Source organism: Delphinus delphis, chromosome 1 (genome assembly GCF_949987515.2).
Source record: "Delphinus delphis chromosome 1, mDelDel1.2, whole genome shotgun sequence".
Taxonomy (NCBI): Eukaryota; Metazoa; Chordata; class Mammalia; order Artiodactyla; family Delphinidae; genus Delphinus; species Delphinus delphis.
In genome coordinates this window covers 83,119,073-83,143,260 of record NC_082683.1, presented here as the reverse complement: position 1 = coordinate 83,143,260, position 24,188 = coordinate 83,119,073, and the positions used below count along the sequence as shown (strand labels likewise).

The window sequence follows — 24,188 nt, the reverse complement described above, 5'->3', positions numbered from 1 at the left end:
CAGGTTTTTGCGTATACGTAAATTTTTAATCCCTTGGGTAAATTCCAAGAAGCACAGTTACTGGGTCATATGGTAAGAGTATGTTTAATTATCTGAGAAACTGCCAAACTGCCTTCCAAAGCGGCTGGACCATTTTGCATTCCCACCAACAATGAATGAGGGTCCCTGTTGCTCCACATCTTCATCAGCATTTGATGTTGTCAGCGTTCTGGATTTTGGCCATTCTTATGGGTTTGTACTGGTCTCTCATTGTTTTAATTTGCATTTCTCTAATGACATATGATGTGGAAAATCTTTTCACCTGCTTATTTGCTATCTGTGTGTCTTCTTTGATGAAGTGTCTGTAAAGATCTTTGGCCCGTTTCTTAGTCGGTTTATTCGTTTTCTCATTGTTGAGCTTTAAAAGTTCTTTGTATATTTAGGATAACAGTCCTTTATCAGATATATCTTTTGCAAATATTTTTTCCCAGTCTGTGGCTTGTCTTCATTTTCTTGATAATGTCTTTTAAAGAATAGAAGTTTTTTATTTTAATGAAGTCCAACTTTTCAGTTGTTTCTTTCATGGATTGTGCCTTTGGTATTATATCTAAAAAGTCAGTGCCAAACCAAAGGTTGTATAGAGTTTCTGTGTTATGTTCTAGGAATTTCATGGTTTTGCATTTTACGTTTAGGTCTATGATCCATTTTGAGTTAGTTTTTGTGCAGGGTGTAAGATCTGTGTCTAGATTCTCTCCCTTTTTTTTTTTGCATGTAGATGTCCAGTTTTTCCAGCATCATTTGTTGAAAAGACTGTCATTGTTCCATTGTGTTGCCTTCACTCTGTTGTCAAATATCAGTATTTATGTGGCTTTATTTCTGGCTCTCTATTCTGTTCTTTTGACATACTTGTCTCTTCTTTCACCAATACCACACTGTCTTGATACTATAGCTTTATTGTAAGTACAAAGTCAGTACGTACTTATTGAAGTCAGGTAGTGTCAGTCCACTAACTTGTTTCTTCTTCAATATTATGTTGTCTGTTCTGTGTCTTTTGCCTCTCCATATAAACTTTAAAATTAGTTTATTGATATCCACAAAATATTGATAATTTGTTGGGAATTTGACTAAGATTGTATTGAACCTATAGATCAAATTGGGAAGAAATGACATCTTGGTAATACTGAGTCTTCCTATCCATGAACATGGAGTATATATTTCATTCTTATTTGATCCTGTTTTTCAGAGTTTTATAGTTTTCCTCATATAGATCTTATACATATTTTGTTAGATTTATATCTAAGTATTTCATTGTTTGGGGTGCTGTTGTAAATGGTTATGTGTTTTTAATTTAAAATTCCAATTGTCCAATAGAAAAGTGATTGGCTTTTGTGTATCAACCTTATATCCTATAACCTTGCTATAATCACTTATTAATTCTAGGAATTTTTTGGTCATTTCTTCCAGATCATGCCATCTGCCAACAAAGACGGTTTTACTTCTTCCTTCCCAATTAGTACACCTTTTATTTCCTTTTCTTATCCCGTTACATTAGCTAGGACTTTATAGTATAATGTTGAAAAGGAGTGATGAAAGGGGACATCCCTGCCTTGTTTCTGATCTTAGTGGAAAAGCTCCTAGTTTCTCACCATTAAGTATAATGTTAGCTGTAGGTTTTTTGTAGATATTTTTTATCAAATTGAGGAAGTTCCCCCTCTATTCCTAGTTTACTAAGAGTTTTTTTTAATCATGAATGGATTTGGATTTTATCAAATGCTTCTTTTCTCCATCCATTAATATGATCATGCGATTTTTCTTCTTTAGCCTGTTGTTGTGATAGATTACATGAACTGATTTTCAAATGTCGAACCAGACTTGCATACATGGAATAAATCCCACTTGATTGTGGTGTATAATTATTTTCAAACACTGTTGGATTCAATTTGCTAATATTTTGTTGAGGATTTTTGCATCTGTGTTCGTGAGAGATATTGGTCTATAGTTTTCTTGTAAAGTCTTTGTCTGGTTTTGGAACTAGGGAAATTCTGGCCTTGTGGAATGAGTTAGGGAGTATTCCCTCCAGTTCTATCCTCTGAAAGAGATTGTAGAGAAATGGCATAATTTCTTTAAAATATGGAATGCTTTTTATTTTGCAATCATTTTAAACTTACACAAAAGTTGCAAAAATAGTAGAGAATTCCTGTATATCATTCATCCAGCTTTCACTGGAATTAATATCTTACATAACTATAGTACAGTTATCAAGACCAAGATATTAACACTGGTATAATAACTATTAACTAAATTACAGCCTTTATTTGGATTTCGCGAGTTTTTCCGTCATCATACTTTTTCTGTTCAAGATCCAATCCGAGATTCCAATCCTGGTTACTTACCAGATCTCCATCGTCTCTTCTAATCTCTGACATTTCTCCAGTCTTTCCTAGTCTTTCATAACCCTTACACTTTAGAAGCAAACTGATCAATTATTTTGCATACAGAGACTACAGGTGTATGATTACATAGTGGGATTCATTCTTTCTTTATTTCTGAATGAAAGTTTGAGCTTTCTAAAGAAGACTGTATTTTGTGTTTGTGAAAATCCTGGTGTTTACATTTTAGCAAGTTGCAGTTATTGTCATGTATTACCTTCTTGGGGATCTATAGTTATTTGGAAACTCCTCCTTCACTACAAGGAAATGATGTATCCTCTGTTCTATTTACTACAGCAGTCTTTCTGTCTCCAGTAATGATATGTGAAGTATCAAGTGAGGAATAACTTTCTTATTGCAGAATATAGTTCCTAAATTAATAATTTTTTTAATTTTATAAGTTATCTTTAAAACCCTTACGTAGGTTCCTCAGAAAGTTAAACATAGAATTACCATATGATCCACCAATTTCACTCCTAGGTTTACCCAAAATGATTGAAATCAGGGACTCAAACAGATACTTGTACACCAGTGCTCATAGCACACTAGCCAAAAGGGGAAAACAACCCTAGTGTCCATCAACAGATGAATAGATAACACAATGTGGTATATACATACAATGGAATATTATTCAGCCATAAAAAGGAATGAAATTCTGATACATGCTACAACATCTATACTTGAAAACATTATGCTAAATGAAATAAGCCAGACCAAAAAAAAAGACAAATATTGTTTAATTCCAGTTATATGACGTACCTAGAATAGGCAAATTCATAAAGAGTAGAATAGAGATTACCAGGGCCTGGGAGGAGGGGATAGTGGGAAGTTATTATTTATTGGGTACAGAGTTTCTGTTTGATATGATGAAAAGGTTCTAGAGATGGTTAGTTGCGATGGTTGCACACACTACAAATGTTCTTAATGATGCTGAATTGTACACTTAAAAATGGTTAAAAGGGTAAATTTTGTTACGTGTATTTTACCACAATTTTTAAAAAGCCTTATCCAACTATTGCTCTCCTTCCCACCCCCCACTTATTGGATCATTTTAATCCAATATATATCTTTTCCATATTTCACAGATTAATTTTTTTCTGAGAAACCTTAAATAGCATTATCATGGTAAAGCTGACATTATAAAAACTGTATTTCATCCGTCATTAGAAGTTTGAAAAAGTTTCATCTCAAATTTATTTGAATGTGAATAAGATAAATTATGACACTAGTATTTGATTAGTTACGAAGATCAATAATATTAGAAGCATAAGCTTAGAGATTCATTTTGTCCTATTGTCTTGGGTTTTGTGATTGACATTCACATAAAGTTTAGCCTCTGAATGATCTAACTGCAAAATGTACCACTCACATTCATCAAACCTCCTGACGTTGTGCCTCGGATTCTCCAGAAGTAAGAAGGAGTGCAGATACCTGCTTGAACTGTAGGGAATCTAGGGGCTAGGGACGTATGTAGACTAATAAGCTCCAGACTCGTAACACCATTTGCTAGCTTGTTCAGTCTCATGATTGGCAGCACGATCAAGAAGCGGTTCTCAAAAGAAGAGAATACTGGGCAAAACAAAGATAGATATCTGCCATACCAGGTCATTTCATTAATTCATTCAACAAATATCTGTCGAGCAGCTGTTATATGCTAAACACTGTTCCGAGGGCTTGGGGTACATTAACTAACAAAACAGACAAATAACCCAGCTCTCACGTAGTTCACCTTTGAGCTGGTCTTTTCAGCAGCAAAAGTGTATTGGGACTTGGGCAGCCAGCAGATGTGACATAAAGTGCTTAAACTTCTGAGGCTAACCTGTCCCCTGTTTGTTGGTCAGTTAGTTGAAGGCTTTGCATTCAGGGTGGATAGCAAGCTGGCATTTATGTCAGAGTGATGTTCTTCTGCAGAGTTCTGCTGTAACTTCCAAAGATTCAGACCAGTGGATGGTGTCACTGTGGTTCAAGAGTCCTTAGCATCTAGAATGAAGAGATGAGCTGGTACTGTTTCAGTCCGAGGGGACAGAATGTTGGTAAGAGCCAGTCAAGTTATTGCAAGGTTTCAGTCTCAGACCAAAATGGGATGAAAAATCAGGAGCCTAGATGGAATTATGCATGATGGGGCTCAAGCTGACGTTCACTAGACACACAGGAATGCAGGGGCTTTCCACACACACCAGGTCCATGCTTAATGCAGAAATACTAATTCCAGTTTACAGGCCAAGCCCCTGGAAAGGGTGGCACACTTGCCAGTCTTGGTTAGATTGACCTGGGACATTGGCAGACAAGAAATGACTATAAGATGGTGGTAAACAGATGCTATTGGCAAATAAAAATAATTGTTAGTGTTTATTAGCCAAACCCACATTTTCATTGTATCCTCAAAACAAAAACAAACTAGGAAGAAAAAGAAAGCTTTTTGAGATCAGAACTCTATTTGTGACTATTAAAAATTCAGATTTAACTTGTTTAAACAAAAAAGGAAAAATTTTCAATACTGGAAATACAATGATTATTAAGACAGATCTCCCCTGTTCCCTCCCCCATCCTGATCTCACTGTTTGGAGCAGTAACATTTTCCCCTTTTGGGGGGATATTAGGAAATACAGTTATATATTTCAGTGCTGGAAACCACATACAGTTCTAGGCACCACACTTTTAAAGGGCCACTGACAGATTGGAGCATGTTCAGAGGAAAATGACCCAGATAGTAAGGGAACATGAAACCAAGTTATATGAGAAACAGTTGGAGGAAGCAGGGAGATTTAGCCGAAAGAAGAGAAGATTAACCAGAGAGTATTACAGAGACCACAGTTTTCAGATTCTGGCAGAGATGCTGCGTAGGCTAGGGATTCATCATGCTCTGCCCACTGGAGCCTCCCAGAACGAGGGCCACTGAGGGGGAGATACAGGAAGAACATCGAAAAGAACTTGATAAAAATCAACGCCATGGCAGAAGGAATGGACATCATTGGAGGCAGATACCAAGCCCCATCTCTCTGGAATTATTCTAACAGAGGATGTCAGTCAGCACCTGCTCACATCATACCTACTCCATGGGCCTTCCCAGACCCTACATGGCCAGTTACATCTCTTCCCCTGTTCTTCCTTTGTACTTTTAGCTCTCTGAGGTGCTGCCATGGTTTTCCTTGTACTTTAGTTCCGTTTATATATGTCTCTCTCACTAGTGATTCTCAACCCTTTCAAACTGATGTATTCTTTTTATAACAAATATAACACACCCTTCCCTATCCTGAAATGAAATTCATAGTTAATATAACCCACCTACGCAGCACATAATTTCAAAAATACAATATAATGCCCTAGTTGCAATTAAAGGTAGAAAGAAAAAGAAAGTAATTTGTAATCAAATTACATGTTTTACAGTATCTCCAGGTATGACCACACCAGGAGACACAGTAAAGTAGATATTTAGAATGTGGGAGTAGCACGATTAGGGCAGCTACAATGCAGACTGGTATAGGCACATTGCATGGGTAACTTTTCAAAAACTATGAGTAGGTTTGCTGCCCATGATGTAATATTCTTTTTCTTTTTAATTTTTTTCAATTTATAAATTACTTTATTTTAATATATGTAACATAAAGTATATCATTTTCATCACTTTTAAGTGTACAGTTCTATGGCATTAAGTACATTCACATTGTTGTGTAACTGTCACCACCTTCCATGTCCAGAACTTTTTCATCTCCCCCAACTCCTGATGTAATTTTCTTAAGTAGTGAACACTCTTGGTAAAAGTCCAAACAAAACAAAGTACAACAGTGTTCCTTCAGTTTCCATGGTGGTTCTATTCGGAAAAATTCAGTGTATATGTAAAACAGGCAGAACAATTTTTGTTTTTCTTTGTCAAACAGAATTAGGTTCTAAGCTCAGATAATTGTAAATGGATTATCACCCGTATGGATGACCAGTGAGATACAGGATAGTGCTTTGTTGTATGAAGCAGACTAAATATTGCAGAATATCTGTATCACTGGCACCTGTCCACTAAGCGCAAGTAACACCCCTCAGTCACTGTAACAACCAGAAATGATCTTGTTAATTCCCTAATATATTACCACCATTGAGAGCCAGACTATACAGTACATGAACTCTGAAAAGGCAAGCCCCAGTTTTGTTCTCTTTTAACTTCCTTAGTACTTGGTACAAGAGACTCGCAGTGTTTATTAAAGTAGAGAGCGTAGTAGAGAGGATGCCTAGATATCCCTCAAGTATCTGTAACTCAGCTTTTCTAAAACTAAACAAGGTATCATCTTCCTCTTCTCTAACCCGCTCCTCAATCTGTCTTACTTCCTTTATTCTCAGTCTTTACAGTAGACTTAAAAAGCTAGACACTATGGATTCATCTCCCTCACTGTGCACATCCAGTGGGTCACAGGCCATCACTTCTGCTGTCCAAACAACAGCATCCTCTGTTTCCCCTGCTCCAACCTTCCTTTATATCTTCATCCAGACTATTATAATATGCTTGTTTGCTGGCCTCCATGGTCGCCCCCCTTCAAATATACCGTGAACTCTGAACATTCCATCGACATGCCAAGCCCTCCATGTTTGGGTAGTGTAGTTCCCTATGCCTAGAGAAACTGTTACCTTTTTCACCTTGAAAAACTCCTCCTCATACATCAAGACCCAGCTTAAATGTCTCCTCCTTGGGTCCCAGACCTGAGACAGAATTACTCACTCTGCGTCTCTGTTCATATCTTGGTTGTGTCATATTCTTGCGTTAACCTTTATTTGTTCACGTGCCTGTGCTTTCTGCCAGACTGAGAGTTCCTTGAATAGAAGTTAGTTGCTCAGGCTTTGGAGTCAGTGGCTAGAGTTTGAATCCTACATGACTTGGCGATCCTATGGTCTTGGGCAAAGTCCTTAACCTCTGGAAGCCCCAGTTTTCTTATCTGTAAAATGGGGATAATATACTGCTTATAAAGTGTTTAGAACAAAGCTTGAAATGTTAATCATTTTCATTGGCTTTGTATCTGTCCAGCACCTCATAAGAAGCAAAATAGAGAGGGTGCTTTACCAGCTCTTTTGAATGAAGGAAGGACGGACTGCTGATATTGTCAGATTTGGAGATTTTATTGTTTAGTCGTGTTCAAACGGATGTTATATTTGGCACATATAGCCAATTTTATCATGCATAAATTTATCCATGGAAAATATTCTTAAAAGAAAAAGGGGATCTGTTTTCTGCTCTGACTTTTTATAGGTTCATTAAAAAGCATTCATTCTGAAACAGTAATGTAAAAACGCTTGGGCTTGTAAAGTCCATGCCCAGTGTGGAAAATTATGTGCCTAGAAACTACTGTTTTCTGGATTTTGACTTGCATTTTCCAAAACATGAAGTGTGGGGATTGTCACTTGTCTCTTATTCATCTGAACAGGTGAAGATCAGCGAGCACCTCTGGCATTGTTGAGCCAAACTCTGTGACTGTCCTACACTTGTCTCATCTTCAGTACAAAATATATATTCTTATTCAGCTTATGACTCAGTTGTTTGTTTTAAAAACTTTTAAGTGCTGTTTGCAGTGTAAAACCAAATCCTAAATTTTAAAAACTTCCATAGCTAATACTCTGCTAAATGTTTTCAATCCTGACATTTAATCTCCATGAACTGGAGCTCTCTGATTTCACTGTTTGCAGCTAGTAAATGTCACTCTAAACATTGTTGCTTTCACTCACACTTAAGCACTTTCATCTGCAGTGGGTGCAGTGTGTCAGAGAATTCTTTGTGTGCTGCTCTAGTGAGGGGAAAAAAAGACGAAGTCCGGCCTTTAAACGGACTGAAAAAAACTGCTTGGAAGGCAGCAATGACCCTGTTTTTTATATGGTGTTTGTGAACACACAATCCTGAGTTCTACCAGATTCTCTTAAAAAGCAACTATATTAGCTCAGTCAGAACAGGGTCCCCGCTGAGGTCATACGTGGTTGTCCGCCAAGCAGCTCCTCCCTCTTTTGTGACTGGAGGGGGATCGGTGGGGAAAAGGGGTAGAAGATGCGGTCATTCCTTTAATTTCACTTTTGCCTGCAGGAGGAATCTTGTCATCCTCTGGCTCCCCAAACTATTTTCAACCTGGGTGTTTTATTTCTTAGTTCCTGAAGGCTGCTGGCACACAGGACAGCCCTCACTTTTCATCATCTTGACATGAAATGGAAAATCAGTTTGTGGCTGTTTTCATAGCTAGTGATTTACTCTCGTCCTTTTATCTGCCTCCACTTTATGCTCTTTGTTTGGACATACTTTTATTTCCTGTCTCTATGGCCTTTTGTTCTCCTGGGATTTTTCTGTTCATTCTTCCTTCCCCTGCCTCCTTCCCATCCTCCATTCCCTGAAATCCCTCTGGGCCTCATTCTCCCCTTGGTCCCCAGGCCCTTGCCCTGCCCCTTTTGTGCACATCCTGCTTCATGCTTGGCTGCCTGCCTTTCTCCTCCCTGGTCTGTTACATGCACTGCTGGTGCCACCTGCACTGCTTCTGTCATCCTCCAGGTCCCTCTTCATGTACCTGAGGGCTCAGTCAGTACAGCGGACAACAGGCAGACAGGCTGAACTCGTCCCTAGTCACTGCTGTAGACAGATTATCAGCTAAGTTCTTAGGCAGACATGTGTTTTTAAGGTAGTTAATGCCTACACCAGCCTTTGTTTCCAGTTTCCTGGCAGCCATGCTGAAGCATGAATTGAAGCCTGGAAATAGAACACTCTACAAGAAGCACGGAAGTGGGAATTTTAGAAAACCATGGGCTCTTCTGTCAGACATAGATTCAAGTCTCTGTGGTTTTTTAGCTTTGTGGCCTTGGACAGATTCATTCATTCATTTAACAGATATTTATTGAGTGCCTCTTATGTGCCTGTATTTGGCTTTTCGGGAGCCAATTAATAGCCCTCTGTCTTCCTCTCTTATATTCTCAACCAATTGAGAAATAAGACAGTAGAAATCAAAATATTAGCTTTATCAACTGATGAAAGCCAGATTGGAGGATGTGGCTGATATATGCAGCCACCATGGGTTTCCGTCTCTGCTAAATTAGGCCACAGGCCCGCCTCTCTACTTAGCACACAAGCCAGGTATAGAGGATAGATGTTGAAGACAGACAAGCTGAAAAGAAGAGAGTGAAAAAAGCCCGGGGGGCCTGGCTGAGCTGTGCATCCTCAGCTGTTCTCCTAACCTAGTCACTGATGGGTAGGCCACTCCTCCCCCCAGGGAAGGGCTGAGTGAGAAGACCGAGCAGAAACTTCACTCCTCCTTCCTGGGACCTGGAAACTTCCTTCCTTCCAGGGAAACAGGAAGGTTGAGTATTTGCCCTTAAAACTCTAAGTGGTATACTTAACCAGCGATTACCATAGGAGACAAAATAAATATCACCGGTCTATTTCCTCACCTATAAAATATGAATAATCTTACCCATCTCTTATTGTGGCTGTGGAGACTAAGATGAAATGAGATACTGTTCACAAAGAATATGAGTACTTGTTAGCTGTCATTCTTTGACCAGGACCAGCCTAAAGTAGAATTAGTCATTCAGTGGCTTGATATGTCTTTGTTGCCCTCTGTCTTCTCTTTTTGAACCCCGGTTTGGTCATTTTCCCCCTCCTCACTACTGCTTAAAAAAAAAAAAAAAAAAAATGAAGGAATACTGGTCCTAAAGCTTTTGATTTCCAGTAAGCACACTGGCCAGATCTTTTCTAACCCTGGCATATGTGTTACACAACTCATTAATTTGGACAAAGCAAGCATTTTGGATAATTAAGTCTACTTTAGAACTACAAAACTACTTGTTCCTGAAGGGTCACCAAAGTACAATACATGGCTACAAACAGGTATATTATTACATGAGAAATGTATGTCTTGATTCCTCACATTTATTATTATATTAACTTAAACGATATTCATGAGTTTCTCTATTACCATAGAAAATACTGCAGGTGAGCCTTGAAACCACAACGATGAAGGAAAACAGTACAGATAGTGAGTTTTAGGGAAAAACTTTTTTTTTTTTTTTTTTTTTTTTTTTTGCGGTACGCGGGCCTCTCACTGTTGTGGCCCCTCCCGTTGCGGAGCACAGGCTCCGGACGCACAGGCTCAGCGGCCATGGCTCACAGGCCCAGCCACTCCGCGGCATGTGGGATCCTCCCGGACCGGGGCACCAACCCGTGTCCCCTGCATCGGCAGGCGGACTCTCAACCACTGCGCCACCAGGGAAGCCCCGGGAAGAATTTTTAATTCAGGGTATTTGGACTTTATTTTGAGGGCAGCAGGAAGCCACTGATGATAAATGCTAACGGGGTCAGATTTGTATTTTAGGAGAAAGCCATGTAGCAGCACTACGAGAGTGAAACGGAGGAGAGGGCGGGGCATGCAAAGCAGGGAGGAGGTGAACCAGGTGAGAGGGGAGTTGGCCCACACCAAGTAGTGGAGATCAACAGCAGCGCCCAGATTTAAGAGGCTTTAGGAGTAGAATTGGCAGGGTTTGGGTGAGAAGGGGGAAAGAGAGAAATGTATCTGGTAAGAAGGCTGTTTTCTAAAGTTAAAATAATAAGAATTCAAATGGCAGTGCTGCCAGAGGCCCTTCCTCAGCAGGATTAGAGGGTTAACATGGGGAATCCAGCCTGAGAGAGTCAGAGCCAAAAGAGAGATTAACTTGGCCAGTAAGAGGGGCTGGACCAGTCCCCCAGGAGAGAGCAGAGAAGGAGCCCTCTGGCAGGTGAAAGCTGCAGGGTATGGCATAACAGATTTGCCTTCCACTAACGGGAAAGGGAGAGGAGGAAAAAGGAAGGCAGAAAAAGAAATAAGCCAAAGTGTTGGGGGCTTTGGGGGGCCACTGTCAAGAGTGCCATGATGTTGCAGATTCTCCTGCCTCGTGCATAGTTATGTCAACCATTCACACAATAAGGCACATGAAGCCTTATTTCAGTTTTTCCAAACAACAGGTCTCACAAAAGTACTTAGGTGGATACTAAGCTAGATGTTTTTTGTATTGTGAACTATATTTTCTTTGGGTTTTTTTCATTGCGTTCTTTTATTGCGTGGGATAGAGAGAATTCAATCCCTGGGACAGGCTCTCTCCTTGTAGTATGTTTTTATAGGATGTTATAGAACTTTTCAGTTTTAAAACAAGGGTCTGAAAACAGTAAACAAGAAAAGATCAGTGAATACTTTCGCAAGGTGGAAGGGGAAGGAAAGGAGAACGACTTTATGGCTTTAGAACAGTCCATGATGTTCTTCTCTCACCCTTTTATATCCATAGATTGTATTAATTGGACATAGCATTCTGTGCCCCTCATAACAGAGCAGTATTGGGCATACCCATGGTGAACATATATTTTAGTTTTGTAAGTGATTACATAAAACAATGGAAAACTATTTTCTCTTATCTGTTTAAAGACTAAAGTTTTTCCCGCCATGTCCTAGTTTTTAAAGACTCAGTATTGGAGCGGGGAATTTTAACTAATGACATACTATAAAAGGGTTTTGTTCAATATTTGTAGAGGCAATGTTTAAAACCATTGTTTTTTCTGAGGTATTTTGTTATGTTAAACTGACCACAACTAGAGAGACCCAGCAGTGAATCAGCAATTTCTGCCAGCTCCCCTAAGATTTTTGTTGTGCGCCGGTTTTGTGCAAAGTGCTTGACGGGCTGAATGCAGTGCCACATTTCTAGATTGTGGGCTCCCTGATTGCTTACTCAGCTTCCCAGGCCCAAGTGCTGAGAAAAATGCCAAGCATCATTATAATACCTGTTGACCGTAAACAGACTGCCAGTTACTTCTCCGGCAAAAATGAGTTTACTTGGGATCAGCAAAGAATTGCAATCTGAAGGTCTGCAACCATGGTCAACTATGCGCAGATCCCTGCTGCCAGGCCACAAGGAGAGGGGAACTCTTTTAAAGAGGGGAAAAGGAAGCTGGAAGGGCGATAGTAAACAGAGTCCATCGGAGGAGTTGGAAGAAGAGTGGCTTTTCATTGGCTGAGTTGTGAGCTTATTTATTTATTTACTTATTTATTGCAGTGCGCGGGCTTCTCATTGCAGAGGCTTGTCTTTGTTGCGGAACATGGGCTCTAGGCGTGCGGGCTTCAGTAGTTGTGGCTCATGGGCTCTAGAGCACAGGCTCAGTAGTTGTGGCACCCGGGCTTAGTTGCTCCACGGCATGTGGGATCTTCCCAGACCAGGCTCGAACCTGTGTCTCCTGCACTGGCAGGCCGGATTCCCAACCACTGCGCCACCAGGGAAGTCCCGGGACATAACTATTGAATTTATGAATAAATTTCCTAATAGGGTCATACAGATGAGACCACGCAGAATGATGGGTTAGTGGTAGTTATTAGAATTACAACATGGATTTTAAACATACTTGATTATAATTAACATCAAATTTAAAGTTAGCATCTGTAACATGTGTGAGTGTCTGGCTCCAGTTCCCCTCCAGAATTCCCATTGCCAACATTTCCCCAGACCAGAGGGAGCCTAGTCTTGTTTCCGCACCCGGCTCTCTGTTTCAAAGACTCAAACCGCAGTGGGTCAGGCGGGGGAGGCTGAATGGGGTTAGACAGCCAGTGGGGGTAGGAGTCATGAGCAACAATGAACGAGTGGCATTAAGGGCTGCGCGGCGCTTACTCTCCGTGGAAACGCTCTGTCACAGTCAGGAAGTGTGATTTAATCCTGGTGAAGATAATTCCATTTTATACCCTGAATGGACTGTCCCTCTAACAGAATTTTATTTTCAGTCTTGCCCCGGGAAGCCCTACCAGTAATAGTTCGGTGTACATTATTTGCCCTGTTAGCTGAACTGTACAAAATAGGGGGTTGATTCATCTGCCATCCCACCTCCTTTTCCCTTAAAAGGCTCTTAAAAGAGGACCTGAGAACCTGCTGCCCCAACAGAAGATGCTTGGACTGTGGCCCAGCAGTGCCCTCGGCAGGATTTGTGGGAGGAGAGAAGACTGCAGTTCAGTCAAAAGAGCCACTGTTGATCTTGAAAGAACATGAGCCATACAGATGACACAAGGATCCTGTTCCCCCTTCAACTCTAAGACCCCTCTTTTGGTCTTTGTCGTGAAGCAGCCTTAGGCAGAGAGACTAAGAAAAATAATAGCAGCAAATACGCATAAGGGACTTGCTGAGTTCTAAGTGCTTGTCAAGCTCTGTTTCACTTAATCCTCACTATAATGCTATGTGGAAAGCACTGCTTGAATCCTCATTTTACAGATGAGGGAACTGAGGCACAGAGAGGTGAAATAACTAGCCCAAGCTCACACAGGTAGGAAGCAGTGGAGCCCGGATTCACTCCCCGGTGGTTTGGCTCCAGGGTTCATCCTCTCGTCACTGCCCTTTCCCTGGACTGTCAGTGACTCAGATACCCCATCTTGTCTACCATAAGACAGAAGCTTGTTTCAAGAAACGGTGCGGGGGGGCGGTGCTCCACGTTTGAATTAGAAAACCTGCAGGTTTGGTATTCTCTCCATAGTGGTTAAGAATCTCTTCTTAACAAAATTTGGCTTCTGGTCAAGCAAGATGTTTCCCAGATCACCTGCTGGATTAAAAGCTGTTGCCCTGCCCTTAAGATGACTCTGGTAGAGGACTCACTCTGGTGCTACTGACAGACTGAGCCCCACCACTGAGGCCCTGCTTGTCCAGCCCTCCCCTCCCCAAAGACCCAGACTGTGATGCAGAGAAGTGTGAGCAAACCATTCTCCACGTCTGCAGAGATGCTCCTTCAGCACCAGTGGGATGGGGCACCTTGACAGCTAGGGTGACTTTGAGTGGCAGAGGATATGCCGCCTTGCCACCTCCCTACTAATGTCCCTTTCTGCCATCCTTCAGGTGCCTTCCTTCCCTGTAACCTGTCCTTATTCTCGCAACGTTGTCAACTAATCATTTTTAAAGAATTAACAGATAATTAAGGAGCTAACTTCTAGTCTTTAAGATAGGACTCCTCCCAGGGATGCTGGCTCTCTAAGAGGGAGTCTCTAGATCTAGACAACAGAGGGAAGGAGGGGCGTCATGGTGGAGCTCCTCAATTCCTGGCAGTTCTCCCTGCTATTAGGAACCTCAGGCTCACTGAAAAGCTCTTCCAGATGAGTTCAGCTGGGCTGCTTGTCCCTGAAGTGGTTTTGAGCAGGATGAGAGAGAGAATGGCCTTTGATGGCTTACCAGTCCCCACATTTCTTCCGCCGCTGCTTTCTCCCTCAGCACACACAGACCCCTTTGCAGGAAGGTAGACAAGGTGCCACTTATGAAGAGTGCCAGCCCCCTTCCTGTAGTGGTGGGCAGAGGTTTCCAAGTGCTAATTTGTACCGAAACACCTGGCAGTTTGTTTAAAATGCATATTCCTGGGCCCCAGACCCAGAGATTCTGATTTGGAGAGAATCTGCATTTTATTTATTTATTTATTTATTTTAAATTGAAGTATAGTTGATTCACAGTGTTGTGCCCATCTCTGCTCTACAACAAAGTGACTTCGTTTTACACATATATACCTTCATTTTTAAAATATTCTTTTCCATTATGGTTTATCCCAGGAGATTACATATAGTTCCCTATGCTATACAGTAGGACCTTGTTGTTTATCCATTCTAAATGTAATAGTTTGCAACTACCAATCCCAGATTCCCAGTCATCCCCCTCCCTCCCCCAAGAATCTGCATTTTTGACAAGTATCCCTGGGTGAATGGGATGTGAAGGCCTGCAAAATACTAACATGGGAGTCACTTCTCTACCTGCTGGTTTAAAGGGGTCCTCTCTGAATAGAACTGGGACAAACCTACCACTTCTCTCAGTTCCTATCAATGCTCCTGTCTTCTAAGAGTATAATAAGAGAGAGTCGTTAGTACAGCCAAACACACCTAGCAAAACTCAACTAAGCTTGAAGGCAATAAAAACCTCCAAGAGACACCCTGATTTTGACAAGAAGTGTCATTCTACTTCTGCAAGTTACCAATGGAGTCAGGTGCACCAATGCTAAGATCTTGATAAATGCATGGTGGACGATGAAAGGGAAACACCTTTTGAATGCCTGAATGCGCAGAGTGAAGCACATGTTCTATGGAGAACCCTGCCCGTTCGTTCTAGGTGTGGAATCCAAGCTCGGCTCCAGAGTACCATGTTCTTTAACCACAACGAGGTACAGCTCCTTAATGCATCTCACTCTGTTGGATTCTATCTTCTTGCCTCCATTTCATTGTCTGTCTTTGAGCATCTATGTCTACCTCTCTTTTCTACACACACAACCAGAAACTCACAAACAAGTGTTTTTATGTATCCTTTTGGTTTAGAATTAAGGAATTAGATACTCCTCTATAAAAAAAAATTTGTAAGCCTTTTTTAATACTGCAAACATAATCTGTACATAAAGAAATTATCTAAGGAAAACTGCTGACTAGTTTTCAGTTCAGCAAGATAGCAGTTTTATTCATAGGTAGATGTAAAAAAAAAAATTAGGGAAGGATCACGAATAAAATATCACTTAATCTGCCTAAGAGAGGGCCTTGACAGAAGTCAGGAGTTACATAATTGCTTTGAATCTGAGCCAGTTCTTCCTGTTTAGAAAGGATACTCCCTTTTCTTTTGAAAATGTTAACCATTTGCCCCCATTTTATCTGCTGAAAAGCTTTCATAATCCATCTTAGTCCAATGACATGTTATAGTCTGCCACTAATTTCTTTATTAAAGCTATAAAATATTAATAACAATTGCCAGAATTTTACCTTCAATTAAACTCCCTGTGTCACATCTGCCCTGGAGCCTACCTTGCCTTCAGCCCACTTCCAACTAATGCTGGTCCTGACTGACAGGTGCAGGACCAGGATGGGGGACAGGAGAGCCCCAGGCTTGTTTTCTAAAGCTGGTCTGCGTCTCAGCTGTGTGATCTTTCATATGTCACTTAATTGCTCTGGTCTTGAGTCTCCTTGTCTAAAAAATGAGGATAAAGACATCCACCTCAAAGGGCTGTTGTAAGGTTTAAGAAAAGGCTCATTACGCAGAATGCCACACTTATGCTCTGGGCCTGGCAAGTAGTATGTGCCCTGTGAATGTCAAGGTCTCCGCCTTCCTTCTCAAGCTAAAGGGCAAGGATTGAACTAAGTGACTCCTGAGACTGCATCTAGCGTCAGCAATCAGGGCTTCTGCGAGAACTGCTGAGTATACGGTGTGGGGAAAACAAAAGGAAAAAGTACTGGATTACTAGGATTCAAAGACCTCCGTGAACACATTTCAGAGTGTTGAAAATACAGTGAAAACACAAAAAGACCAAGAAGTCAGGAAGTCGTCACCTTGACCATTTGGCCCAGAGAACAGGAAAACTAAAAGATTCAGTTTCCTCAACTGAAAGTAGAATCAGCCAGGAAGGTTAGGAAAACAATGTTTGGCTGGCCTGACGTTGATCTTTAACGACGATGCAAAGTAGGTACAGCTTAACCGTTCAGAGAAAAAAAATTTTTTTAAGTTTTAATTTTATCTGTGTATCTTTTATGATGGATCGTCAGGGCAAGAAAATCAAATGTCACCCCAGTGTGGGCACCGACAACCTCTGAGCTCTTTTGCCTACTCTGCACTTACAGTTGGAGGAGCCATAAACATACATGGAGTGGCCATAAACATACATGCAGTGGCCTGGGTCTTGTAGGATCTTGTTAACATGCATTCAGACTACAGGTGGGCATCCCAGAGTTGGTGGAGGGGACACTGGAGTCTGCTGTCTGTGTGTCTCCACCTACATAACTTCCACCCCTGTAACTCAGCCCAAACGCAACAAATCAGGATGGTCGCAGAAGGTTGTGAAGTCTAGTTTCCCCATACAAGGGCAAAATAGCCGACCCTTGTTTTGAAATGAACAAGATCAGGCTTACTCACCAGGTCATCAGGCTTGTTTACCGTGTTATGGCCACGGACTTTCATGGCCATTTGGCTGAGAAGGACACTACAGTGGCTCCCCAGATCCAGAGCAGGGGAGCTCAAGAATCCTTCACTCATTCCCCACGTGTGGAAGAAGAGAAAACACCGCTCCGGGTAATCAGGCTCCTTCCGTCATTTTTTTACATAAGCATCACGTGGAGTGTATCAGGCAGAGCAAAAAATATGACTTGAAGATAAAGAGGCTAAAATGGATGGTTGGGTCAGTCTTATAAGGTACCCTCTGAAGGGTAGGATAGATCATGCCGGGTCAGTGCCATGTCTGTGACAGAGTGAGGGACAAGCCTTCTGCCACATAGTACTCTTAAGAATTTGAAAAATGCCACAAGTATTCTACTTGACTTTTGGATGGATTATAATAATAGCTGGGACTTCCCTGGTGGCGCAGTGGTTAAGAATCCGCCTGCCAATGCAGGGGACACGGGTTCGATCCCTGGTCTGGGAAGATCCCACATGCTGCAGAGCAGCTAGGCCTGCAAGCCACAACTACTGAGCCCACGTACTGAAACTACTGAAGCCCACGTGCCTAGAGCCCGTGCCCTAGCAACAAGAGAAGCCACCGCAATGAGAAGCCCACGCACTGCAACGAAGACCCAACGCAGCCAAAAATAAAGAAATAAATAATTTAAAATACATATATACATAATAATAATAGCTACCATTTATTGAATTTTTACCATGGGCAAAGCACTATGTTAAATGCTTTACATGTGTTATCTTATTTGATCTCCACAGCAATACTAAAAAGTAGATATACCGTCTTCCCTGTGTTTATATTTGTTTCTGGTTGGATTACCATTCCCCACTCCTGACATTCTCTACCTTACTGTTGCTAATTCCCAAGAAGGAGAATACATTAGAACTTACTGCCCACCTCCCCTGAAGGACCATCAGGACCAGTCTCATCTTGCCCTTATATATATGTCTCTGTTTACCTTATTCACCACAAGAAGTTCAAGCCCCTGAGAGAGAGTGTTACCTGGACCTAACAGCTCTGTTAAATTATAATCTGTCTCAAGCCCACACCCCTCCCCAACCTCCTAAACCCTTTTTGCTGGCCCAGACTTACGGTCGGTTCACAAAATCTACATCATCTTCTCTCCTCAGTCTTGCTCTAGTTGCTGTCTGATTTACCCAGAATACCATACCACTTCATCAGTTACTGGCTTCCAGCTCACCTCCTCCCAGATCTTCTTTGACCTCCATATCTCCCTGTTCCCTTATCCTACTTTATATTATATAAACGTATACCTATTATTTTTTGTCTTCCCACTGGAATGTAAACTTTGTGAGGGCAGGGACCTTTGTTCACTAGTAGATCCCTAATACCCAGAAAGTACCTGGCATATTATCTTTGCTCAGTACCTATTTCTTGAACAAATGAATCCATGAATGAGAAAACTGAGACATAGAACGGACTGCTCACGTTGCTGTTAAGCAGACAGCCCAGATCTGTGTGACTGCAAAGCCCTGGCCCATAAGCACCATGTTGCTCAGCTCCCTGATCGATTATGTGAGTGCAGCAGGAGCAAGAATGTTCTGGCTGACTGGGAGTAATCAGTGTTGGGGTGTTGGCATAAGGGACTTACCAATTCGGCAAGATCCTACAGGGCCAAAGTTTACTGTTCTTTATTTGATTACATTCTATGATTACATGATTTAAAAGAAAAATATATATTTGTTTATTCAGATGACCAAAATATATTTTTTGTATATATTTGGTCTTCATCCACAGTTCCTGACTCACAGCTCCTAAAACCCTTGGAATTTCCTAAGTGATGAGAGCAATAAAGGTGCCTGTTAAGTTAATGAGGTGACTTTCGGAAAGGACCCAAGAATGGGGACTGGTTACCAGGGGAGCCAACTGTGTCATTAAAGGGTTGGAACTTCAGTCCCACCCCCAGCCTCTACCTCTGGGGAGGGGAGAGGGCCTGGAGGTTGAATCAGTCACCAATGGCCAGTAGTTTAATCAATCATGACTATGTAATGAAGCCACCATAAAAACCCAAGAGGACGGTGTTGGGAGAGCTTCCAGGTTGGTGAGCATGTGGAGACTTTGGGAGAACGGCACACTCTGAGAGGGCATGGAAACTCCACCCCCTTGCCCCATACCTTACCCTATGTATCTCTTTATCTGGCTGTTGGTTTGTATTTTTTAATATCCTTGGTAATAAATCAGTAAGCTAGTGAGTAAATGGGCCTTCCTGAGTTCTGTGAGCCATTCTAGCGTATTAATTGATCTCAAGGAGTGGGTCGTGGGAACCTCTGACTTATAGCCAGAAGTAGAGGTAGCAGCCAGGGCTTGTGACAGGCATCTGAAGGGGGAGGGCAGTCTTTGGGACTGAGCCATTAACCTGTGGAATCTGATTCTATATCCAGGTAGGTAGTGTCAGAATTGAGTTAAATTGTAGGACAACCAGCTGGTGTCCAGAGCATTGTTTGTTGTGAGGCAGCCTACACGTGCGCACGTGTGCACACATTAGAACTGGGTCCAGTTGTTATCAAATGAAATGCAAGTAACTGATATTCGAGGAGCCAGCAATAAATTCAGCGTCTTTGCAACGTAAGCCATTAGCCTAGATAAAAACAATTTATAACTTTACTTACCTTTTTGATATGACTTAAAAGAAGATGAAAGCTATGCCTGGGTAAGGACAAGTAGGGAAGGGGCTAGGTGGACTGTGACATGTTCAAGCAGTGAAGCAACTGAGGCCTATACAGCAACATGGAAGGAAGAGTGGTATACTTGGAAAAGTAGACCTCAAGATGCTATACACAGTGATGACAACTCTGAAGACTCTGTGTGTTAGCAATAGGATTGTAAGAGACCTTGAAGTTCATAAATAGTTGGTGATTCCAGTGTTTAGGGCTTTATTTGGTTATTTCATGTTGGTCTTGATATTTAGATATTCCTGTTTAACTGTTACTACTCAGATGATTAAATACACATAAAAAAGAAGAAATGCAGTGTACCGTAACGTGAGCCAAGCAAACACGTCATCCCATCTGCTCTGTGTCCTGTTCCTTCCTGCTGTCCACCTCCACTGAGCGCTGACATTCCGTGCTGCCTTTCCTCAGGCTGCACCCCCAGCCTTCCGGTCCTCTGACGATATCCTCTACATGTTATAGACCACCTGCCCTCCAACTGCATTTTCTTCCTCACTCTCTTGATTACTCACAGATGCTTCTCTATCCAGTTTTCTACGGCTTTTATCCCACGGCTCTTGCCCTCCTCCTCTCTTGGATGACGACTTTTGAGTATCCTCTCCCTACGCCAAAACACTCACCCTGGGTGCTTTTTGCTGCTTGGTCCTCATCCTTGTTTCACTCTGCCTCTTCCTGTGCTCACCGTGCAGCGCTCTGAGCCCTGCTTGAGGAAATCCTGTGACTGTTCTGACGTGACCTGTTCCTTCTGTAACTCTGCATCTGCTGCTCTCAAAGCCTTTGTTTTTTTTCCATACCAGTCAGGTTCTTGGTAACGAACCATAAAAATCCACTCTGGCTGACTGAAACAGAAAAAGAATTTAGGGAAAGATTATTGAGAGCTCTCGGAGTTACTGGGAAAGCTAATGAAATAGGATTAGTAAACGTGGAGGGACAAGGTGGGAGCTGAACAGCTAGAACCACAGCCCAAATTCCATGGCCTCAGAGCTGCTTTGGGGGAACACTGCTGCCACCACTGCTGGATAGTGAACAGTGTAGCTGGCCCCGCTGGTACTGGATGCCAGACTCTGCCAGTGGCACCTTTGCCACCAGAACAGATTCTCCTCTGGCCTTGCTTCTCTGCACCACCAGCACCTGATCAGACCTAGGCAGAAACATCTGGCCAAGTCACGGCCCATCCACTAGCTGCAGAGGGAACACAGAAAGGAGTATCTCACTTGTGAGATGGGCTCTGCCTGCTGTCACAACTCATACAGTGGGAAATCACTCAGTTTCCACACAGGAACAAAAACAAAACAAAACTAAAGGCCACATGGCCCATCCCCAACTCAGGACAGTTGTTTTATTAAACTTTCTACAACTTCCTTAAGTCCTTGAAGCTGTTTCTTCTGACTTCTCACTCAGCAAGAACTCTGGAACACAGTTCAATGCAAAATTAAAACCTTAGGGGTCACAGATTTATATACAAAAATGTTCATAACAGCATGATTTAGAATAGCAATAAAAGGAGTCAGCCCGAATTTCCAACAATAAAGGAATAGTTAGATGAATTATGAGATATCCATAGGATTAAATATATGCAGTCATTAAAAATCATGAATTTAAAAAATTTTCCACAACACACAAAAATATAACAACACTTCAAAAAAACACTTTACAATATTTATATATAAGCTCTCAGATTTATATGTGCATCCGTGAACATATTTTATAGTGAAATATAAATGTGTATATGAAGATAATACACCAAAATGTTAACAGATTGATGAAATTAGAAGGATTATTATCTTCTTTTTGCTTTTCCGCACTTTTCACATTGAGCTGGAAAGTTATAAATATTGAAAGAAAAATCTGTTGAGGGCAAACTTCCTGTGCCACCGTTTTTATCCTTTGTCATGTTCTCAGAAGGTACATTTTTTCCCAAACCAATCTCAAACTAAATACTCTGAATTCTTACTCTTTTCTCCTGGTGTTGAAAAAACTCACTTTTTCTATATCATCAGTTCTTCCCTCACCACCAGTTCATTCCCGCAGTCTTTGTGTTCACGTATAGATCATTCGTTCCATTCTGTAAGCCTTTCCCAGCCCTGCTTAGCTCACCCAGCTCCTATCTGAGCTTTCCCTCCCTCATGCTCATCTTCCCCTCCCCGTATTTTAGCTCAGTGATTCACAGAAGTAGGCATCTCTGGGGTTTCCATTACCCTTCTCTTACCCAAATCTGAAGATTTTGTCTCTGTCGGCTAAGGCAAGTGGCTTTGTGGTTTTCTTATTTTCTAAAATAAGAAGGATGCATTTTTGGGCTTCCCTGGTGGCGCAGTGGTCAAGAATCTGCCTGCCAAAGCAGGGGACATGGGTTCGAGCCCTGGTCCAGGAAGATCCCACATGCTGCAGAGCAGCTAAGCCCATGCGCCACAACTACTGAGCCTGAGCTCTAGAGCCCACGAGCCACAACCACTGAGCCCGCGTGCCACAATGACTGAAGCCCGCACACCTAGAGCCTGTGCCCTGCGACAAGAGAAGCTACCACAATGAGAAGCCCGCACACTGCAACGAAGCATAGCCCCTGCTCGCCACAACTAGAGAAAGCCCACATGCAGCAACGAAGACCCAACACAGCCTAAATAAATAAATAAATAAAAATTTTAAAAAGAAGAGGGAGGACCTTCAAAATAGCGGAGGAATAAGATGAGGAGATCACCTTCCTCCCCATAAATACATCAAAAATACACCTAAATGTGGAACAAATCCTACAGAACACCTAGTGAATGCTGGCAGAAGACCTCAGACTTCCCAAAAGGCAAGAAAATCCCCATGTACCTGGGTAGGGCAAAAGAAGAAAGAGAAAATAGAGACAAAAGAATAGGGACGGGACCTGCACCTCTGGGAGGGAGCTATGAAGGTGGAAAAGTTTCCACACACTAGGAAGCCCCTTCACTGGTGGAGACGGGGAGTGGGTGGGTGGGGGAAGCTTCGGAGCCACGGAGGAGAGTGCATCAACAGGGGTGTGGAGGGCAAAGTGGAGAGATTCCCGCACAGAGGATCGGTGCAGATCAGCACTCACCAGCCCGAGAGGCTTGTCTCCTCGCCCACCGGGATGGGTGAGGGCTGGGAGCTGAGGCTCGGGCTTCGGAGGTTGGATCCCAGGGAGAGGACTGGGGTTGGCTGCGTGAACACAGCCTGAAGGGGGCTAGTATGCCACAGCTAGCCGGGAGGGAGTCCGGGAAAAAGTCTGGACCTGCCTAAGAGGCAAGAGACCATTGTTTCAGGGTGCAAGAGGAGAGGGTATTCAGAGCACTGCCTAAACAAGCTCCAGAGATGGGCATGAGCCGCGGCTCTCAGCACGGACACCAGAGATGGGCATGAGATGCTAAGGCTGCTGCTGCAGCCACCAAGAATCCTGAGTGCAAGCACAGGTCACTATCCACAACCCCCTGCCCCCCACCCCCGCCAGGAGCCTGTGCAGCCTGCCACTGCCAGGGTCCCGTGATTCAGGGACGACTTCCCCGGGAGGATACACGGCATGCCTCAGGCTGTTGCAACGTCATGCTGACGCCGCAGGCTTGCCCCGCATTCCAATTATAACTACCATACCCCTCCCTCTCCTTGGTGTGAGTGAGCCAGAGCCCGCTAGTCAGCCGCTCCTTTAACCCTGTCCTGTTTGGATGGGAACAGATGTCTGAGGGTAACCTACATGCAGAGGTGGAGCCAAAACCGAAGCTGAACCCCAGAAGCTGTGCGAACAAAGAAGAGAAAGGGGAATCTGTCCGTGCAGCCTCAGGAGCAGTGGATTAAGTCCCCACAATCAACTTGAGGTACCCTGCATCTGTGGAATACCTGAATAGACAACAAATCAACCCAAAATTGAGGCAGTGGACTTTGGGAGCAACTGTAGACTTGGAGTTTGTTGTCTGCGACTGACTTGTTTCTGACTTTTATGTTTATCTTAGTATAGTTTTTAGTGCTTGTTATCATTGGTCGATTTGTTTATGGGTTTGGTTTCTCTCTTCTTTTTTTTAAATGTTTTTTACCTTTTTTAATAATTTTTTTATCTTTTTATTTTAATTATTTTATTAAAACATTTTTTTCTTTCTTTTCTTCTCCCTTTTATTCTGAGCCGTGTGGCTGAGAGGGTCTTGGTGCTCCAGGCTGTTGTCAGGCCTGAGCCTCTGAGGTGGGAGAGCTGAGTTCAGG

General features: G+C 42.4%; 1 protein-coding gene across 6 annotated transcripts in view; it reads left to right on the top strand.

Moving 5' to 3' along the window:
* Window positions 1-24,188, top strand: part of ALG14 (ALG14 UDP-N-acetylglucosaminyltransferase subunit) — a 106,079-nt gene that overhangs the window by 69,105 nt on the left and 12,786 nt on the right. For 2 of the 6 annotated variants that reach the window (XM_060025953.1, XM_060025967.1), the window contains one exon: window positions 13,269-17,175. The exons of 3 other annotated variants lie outside the window; for them this stretch is intronic. In XM_060025953.1, coding sequence (XP_059881936.1) covers window positions 13,269-13,425 — 157 coding nt within the window. In that variant the 3' untranslated portion in view covers window positions 13,426-17,175. Of the gene's footprint in view, window positions 1-7,813; window positions 7,911-13,268; window positions 17,176-24,188 lie in introns of those variants that run through there. One more of the 6 variants, XM_060025971.1, reaches the window with a different exon arrangement.